General features: G+C 41.8%; 1 protein-coding gene across 2 annotated transcripts; it reads right to left on the bottom strand.

The window, feature by feature from the left end:
* Positions 1-6,193, bottom strand: LOC140604578 (beta-defensin 107A-like). Of its 2 annotated transcripts, XR_012007400.1 has the most exons (3): positions 6,006-6,193; positions 1,556-2,657; positions 1-984 (listed from the first exon to the last, which is right to left on the bottom strand). XR_012007400.1 is itself a non-coding variant. In XM_072775813.1 (2 exons), the coding sequence occupies exons 1-2, from the start codon at positions 6,073-6,075 to the stop codon at positions 2,515-2,517; spliced, it is 213 nt and encodes a 70-aa protein (XP_072631914.1). In that variant the 5' UTR covers positions 6,076-6,193; the 3' UTR covers positions 1,030-2,514. The 2 variants fall into 2 exon arrangements, 1 of the variants encoding a protein (XP_072631914.1); XM_072775813.1 differs by lacking the exon at positions 1-984 and having other exon boundaries at positions 1,030-2,657.
* Between the last annotated feature and the right edge of the window lie 412 nt (positions 6,194-6,605).

Below are 6,605 nucleotides of genomic sequence, written 5' to 3'. Positions count from 1 at the left end.
GGGAAAGGCGCTATCAGCGGCAGGGGTCCGAAATCCTGGTGTTAGCTACCTACAGCTGGAGGCTGGATGTGTGAGTATGGGACACAGCACAGCTGGTGCTCAGACCTCTAAGTCAAGAACAGCTCATGAATGATGCTTAAGACTTTAAGGAAGGAGTGCTCCATGGCTGGGGCCCAGACAAGTGGGGTGGAGACATCCTGCAGCCAATGTTCAGACTTTTGAGGAGAAGATATGGCCAAACAGGGGCCATGGAGAACCAGGGTACACAGCAAAACAGGTTGTGGCCCAGCCATGCCTTTATGGGTGCTGGGTGCTGTTAGTTCCTTCAAGGGTTATTGCAAGGCTGCTGAGAAAGCCAAAAGGAGTTGGAGCCTGGAGCCAACCATCTGTTGCTGTTGGGGTGCTGCTGGCCAGAGCTGGAAATGAAAGGGACTGTCTTCACCCTTCATCTTATTTTCCTGTCTACTGCCAATGTCTTGCATTAAAGGGGCTAATGGGAAGCAACTGGCCTCAAGGTCTGGAAGATGCAGTGTGCAGGGCATCCATGCACTGCCGTGGAGTGGAGTAGAGAATGGAGGCTTGGAGCCTGGAAAGGCTGGTGAGGAGATAATGCCACATCAACAGGAGAGGCTGAAACCACAGGAGCTCCTGGAATTGCTTAGAGACATGTGTAATATGAAGATGGATGAATCCAGGGTGTGTGCAATCGCAGGAAAGGGAGAACATAGGACAACAGGGAAGAAGAGAAAGAAAGTAGCTGGAAGACTTCTATCTTCAAGGGCAGAGGAGACAGGAATGAAGGAGGAGACAGACCACATTGTGAAATGCTTGCGATGTATCGAGGTAACAAGAGATACCAACCATAGATTGCCGAGGGTGCCCCTGGAGTCTTTACAAAGAGCATGGTGACCAACACATGTCTAAGAGGTCATGGTCTCCTCATTAAGAGAAATCCCAGCAGGCTGAAGGTGGTAGAGGATGTTTCTGTAAGTCGAGAAGCAGAGGAAGACACTATACACACCACTGTTAATTTTGCAAGGAAACAGGAGAAAAAAAAAAAACAGAAAGAACAGGGTATGAGGCCTAAATACATTTAGATTCTCAAAGGCAGTTAGTTTTATCTGAGGCCTGGGTAAGCAACTTCTGGGAAGACCCCAGGACCTGTGATACTTGCAAAAAGAGAGCTTCTTCCACCCACTCGTCTCTTGTGTAGTTTTCAGAATAAAAAAATCAGCCCATTAGCCATGAAGATATGTAGCAGCACCAGAACATTTTTTAGAAAAAATGTTTTGATTTCTTATTTTACAGCCTTTATAAATTGGCTCATCCTTGGAAGTAAGTTGTGTTTTATTCTGCTCTCCTTTATTTACATCTCTACAGAAAGCAGGCTTAGTCAAATAGGTAAGGACATTCTCCAGACTGAGCCAAGGGGCTGTCTTTCTTCTGTTCTGGAGCAGTGTGCTGTCAGTCTAGGATGACAGTGGCCTATGACATATATATTGCTAGCCCTGAAAGCTGGGAGTCTGAATTTTGGCAAATAAGGGCAAAAGCAAACCTGTGTGCTGTTACCATCAGCCCAGACAAGCAAGGATCACAAGGTCACAGGAGGGATCTTGGAAAGTGTCCAACTCTTCTGCAGCTGTTTCCACTTCTTCTTCCACCCAGCTGCTCACCGGAGCTGCTATAAATAATCCCTGTTCAGGCTTCTGCTCTCAGCCAGGACCCCATTTTGTGGACATGCTAAGAACATAAGACCAAAAGCCAAAGTGTTGCTGTGACTAAGCCGGCAACAGTGGCATCTTCTGGGGTCTCTATCTCCTCCGCTGTAATGAAGGTGTTGAATTAGACTATCTCTAGGAACCCTGCTCTTGAAGAGGCCATGACTGCTACATTCTCACTACAAGAGGCCAGCATGAAGACGCTACCCAATCTTTGGCCAGCTTAAACTTTGACACAGGCCCTTTTCATTATGGCACTTGATGTTCCAGATTGAAGAGGGAGGGGAAGCCATGCTAACAGCTATCTGTGAAGGAGCCGGAGAAGCATGAGCCAGCAGGACTGCTAAGGCGGCCACAATTTGTGTCCATCACATGGGCATGTACTATGTGGTTGAGTCGTCTCATATTACAGAGACCAGAGTCTGAACGACAAAGACCCAGGGTCACAGCTCTGTCTGAAGCCAGGGTTTTAGAACATTTCAACCATGGTCCCACCTTTCCATTCTACCTGTTTAATCTGTTAATCTGCTCACTCACTTTATCAATCCATAAAATAATTAAGGGGGCCTCTGCCAGCAAGTGAGGATTCCGAAGGTCAACATAACACAGTGCCTTCCCCCAGGCCCCTCACGGCCTACAGATCGTATTTCTCTGCAGTGTCAGAAGCTGGATTGACAGCTTCATTCAAAGAATGCCCATGTTGGAGGTCAAGAGAAAAAATCCAGAGATGTTTGCCGCATGGAGCTCACAGCCAGAGGATCTTTGCTTCTCACTTTCTGGAGCTCCTGCTTGGCTTTTAATTATTCTTCCTTTTTTTGCAGCAAAGTGGTGTCAGTTCAGCTCTACAGCCCCCAATCTTATCTTCAAAGGAAAGGCACTCAACCTCACAGCGACCATCCATCTTCTGACACTGCATCCTTCTGTGTATAGCTCCATGGGCTGTGTGGAGAAAGCAAGGCCTCAGTTATCCAGTACTTGGTGACCAGAAAGCAACATAACATCACCCAGGCCAAAATCACAATTCCCTATTACCGAGTCTCCTGCGGACACCGAGTACACGCCTAGGATCAAAAAAGCACATGTCACCTGAGCAGCTGTATGGGAGCTCAGATTCCCTGCACAACTTACACAGTGTCCCTACTGGGTATTCAATTCCTTTTGCCATATTCATTTCTAGGATATCTAGAAGCAGAGTATGTCTTCCTGGGATGGAGGCAGTCTACTTTCTATTTTCAATAACATTCCTTCCCAATGTGTGATTGTTTTCATGTCTCCAAATTAATAGTCTCAGATATATGACAAAAGGTAAAGATGGTGCTGTTTATACTGTAGGCAGGTCAACGATAGCCCACATGCAACGATAGACCACAGCCATGTGGCTGTGGAGTTTCAAGAGTTTAGGTGCAAAGATAAAAGAAACCTGAGGCTGATCTGTTCTGTAAGAAATATCAATGAATAATGGGTTTAATTCTGGAATTCAGGGTGATGTGGACAACAAGTTTTTCTTCAGAATAAAGATTAAGCTGAAAAGAGTAAAGGTATTTTGAGATAAATGATTGAAAAAAGTTTTTGGTGATAGATGTTCTCAGGAGAAATAATACAAAGAACTGGCAGTCACTCCCAAAGGGAGTTCTTGGAAAATACAGCTTTGAGGAGGAGAAAGAACACATATTGCTGTCATATACCTGAGATAATGCCATGCTGAAGAAACACTGAGCCTGTTTGTACCCCAGTTAGGACTCAGACCAACAGAAAGGAATTGCACAGCCTTAGATTTCTGCTCAAAGTAAGAGGAAATTTTTAATAGAGTCCAAAGTTGAACTGGGGATATTGTAATAGACTACTGAAGTTCATCAGACATCTAGCTAATCAACTGACATGGAATACTCATAAGGTGTTTAAATACTTAATTGAGGCAGATAATAAGAATGAGAATGATGATTTAAAAACAATGATAAGCAGACAATAATAATATTGTACTTTCTCAGGGCACAGAGGATGTGCCTGCCTTTGTTTAAGCAGATTATAAAAACAGAGGGATTGTTAAACCTTCCCAAACAGTTATTTCTCACTTCAAACAATGAGTAATGGAATCTCTGGATAACACAAGGAGACTCAGCAAAACACATCAGTCCCAGGCCCCATGTCTCTGTATGGTTGCATTGATAAGTTTGGACCAATGAAACAGGAATCAAATGATGCAGATGCTTCTGTGCAATATTTTTGATCAAGCGCTTTACTTACTTTTCAGCCCTTCCTGTCAGAGCATCTTTAGAACCAGATGGAAGACACATGTTTAGGACACAAAGTTGACCTTCCTCCCTAGACTCAAAGTAACTTGGTGGAGAAGAGTCTTCTTTCTAACCATAATAGTCAACTTACTTGTTTTTTGGATTTTTCCCTAAAAGAAAAATAAACTATTTTTTCATTTACTCTCTTTTTAAATGTCTTTGATAAAATAAGTTTGCCTCTAATTAACATAACAAGTATCTTAATCTTTCAAACAATCCTATTATTATTATTACCACTTCTAGAAAGGAAACTGAAGCACAATGGTTTACACAACTTAGAAGGATTAGACCTGAGATCCAACTTCAGGTGTTTTGGTGTAAAAAAATCTGTATTCATTTCCTCTTCTCAGTTCCAGCTCTGAGATTCTGTGTGGTTGTTGTGATTGTGGCGCTCCTACTTTGAGCCCACACTAGGCTTGTTGTTAGGATTCAAATGTACCTGAGCTGAGTTTGGGAACAAAGGACCCTTAATGAATCAGAGACTTGTTGAATGGGAATGGAGAAGATGGCTTAAAATGTGCTTCTCTACCTGGATCCATTGTCTGACCTCCAGGAAAAGACAGGAGCAGAAACCAAGTAAGTGACCTGATAAATGAGACTTTGAAATGTAAGGGCATGTTTTTATACCTGTTTTCAAAAGTGCAAGGTGAAGAACACTTCCCAAGAAGGCCCTTCGGATCCCACAGTTAGAACCACGGTTCTACTCCCATGGCTTTCCTTTATAGTCTGCATCATTTATGGCACTTCTGAGAACTGTTTTTGTGTTATAGTTTTTATGAATCTTCTCATATCACCCATTCACTTATTTGTACATTTGAATTTTATCAAATACTTATTTAGTATTCCAGGGAACCTATTTTTTACCAACACACAAATAATAAAATAGTAAACTTCAAGTAAATTAAGCATGAAGATCATACTCTAATTACATTTTTTATCTCCATTTTACCTGCTTTTTCTATAGTGCCCAAACAATTGCTTATTAAGTGCTATATGTATTGGTCTGGTAGGCCTATTAAGGCCCGATTGTGTAATAAGTAAGTGCAGAAATCCGGAAATCATGAAGTAGTAAAGTGCTTCATAATACATGAGGAACCCCCATTAGTCATGACTTAATAACAGAAGTATAGTTGAGAAGGGATGGATATAAAAGTTTCTTGGTGGGGGGGCGATGGCACCTGACTGTCTCAGTTGGGCATCAGACTCTTAATTTTGGCCCAGGCCATGATCTCAGGTCATTGGATTAAGCACCACATCAGGCTCTGCGTTCACTGGAGAGTCTGCTTGAGATTCTCTCTTTCCCTCTGCCCCTCTTCCAGCTCTCTCTCTCTCTCTAAAATAAATAAATAAATCTTTTTAAAATGTCTTAGGGATAGAGTCTTGGCAGTACTGAGCAAAAAGAGATCATTTCAAAGCTCTCAAACATGTAAAAGCAAACCAATCAAGATGTTAGTTGTTTAAATGACATAATTTTCTATTCGTATGTGAGAACTAGAAAGAAATTCTAAGTAATCTAAGATTAGGAGATTTAGACCAACTAATAAAACATAAAAATAGGAAAAAAACACAAAAAAAGAGACTAAGAATCTCTTATCATAAGTTTTTTTTTTTTTCATTTAGGCTACAAAAGCTATACTTCTCTAAATTAACACGTGTGCTTGAAATTTGCCTCTGAAATTTTCTCTCATTTTAGAGCTATCACTTTGGCACACGCTGAAGCTGTGTGGATGATTACAGAAGATGGAAAGAGAGCTAACTGTGAAGAGAAGTCTGAATCCCTTGGTGGAGCTTTGAGGGAAATTAACCAGATACCCTTCTGGGTGGAGATAGTTCAGCTCAGTAATTTTGTATTTAAGCTCAAGAAAAGATTTCTAGTAACTGCTTTGTGCTGGGACATTTTTAGAATACAGGGATTAGTCATGCACTTTTCTAAAGCCTGAACTTTCTCTCAAAAGACAGATTGCCACCCTTACATCTATTAGGATTTCCCTCTTACCTGAGAAAATGTGAGCAAGGAGAATGAGAGCAGCAGAAACTAAGAAAAAAATTCTCATGGCTCCAGACATCAGTAGAGAGAGGATAAAGGAGGTATAGTTGCTAGAATCCAGCTCTTTTATCAAGGGAAGTTGATTAAAACAAGTTCTACAGCTCTGAAAGGGCTGGAAGTCAACTTCAGTTTGAAATGTCCATTAAAAGGAAGCTATTCTTCATGCTCCACTGAGTAACGTGTGGGCTGCTGGATCAGGTGTTACCTCAATGATGTCTATCGGAGAGTAAGGCACACAGCTAGTCCCCCTGCCTGCATTCCTACATTCTATGTCTCTGCCTAGGCATCTATTCTCTGAAGCCCCATCTCAGGTGCCTACACTTCCAGAAGATCTATAACCCCCACTCCTTTTCTTCTTCAAGATGTTACTTGCAACTTGGTCTCTTATAAGATTATCTTGGCAGTTACTAATGGGTACCTGTAATAATTGCTTTTCAAAAATTATAGTATGTGAAGAATTTTTATCCATCCAGTTTGACTATCAACTCAACGGAAGAAACCAATTCTCCTTCCATCCTTCTCTTTCCATTGATTCCTCATAAAGTGCTT

The sequence above is a fragment of the Canis lupus genome, chromosome 15, assembly GCF_048164855.1.
Source record: "Canis lupus baileyi chromosome 15, mCanLup2.hap1, whole genome shotgun sequence".
Lineage (NCBI taxonomy): Eukaryota > Metazoa > Chordata > Mammalia > Carnivora > Canidae > Canis > Canis lupus.
Note: the sequence above shows the minus strand (reverse complement) of the source record. Positions and strands in the feature narration are given on the sequence as shown.

What these genes read in the sequence shown, in the direction of transcription:
- LOC140604578 (XM_072775813.1), bottom strand. Translation starts at nt 6,075, where the DNA reads ATGTCTGGAGCCATGAGAATTTTTTTCTTAGTTTCTGCTGCTCTCATT. An exon ending in CCTTGCTCACATTTTCTCAG is followed by an intron (nt 2,658 to 6,005) that starts GTAAGAGGGAAA and finishes TTCTCCACACAG; the next exon opens with CCCATGGAGCTATACACAGA.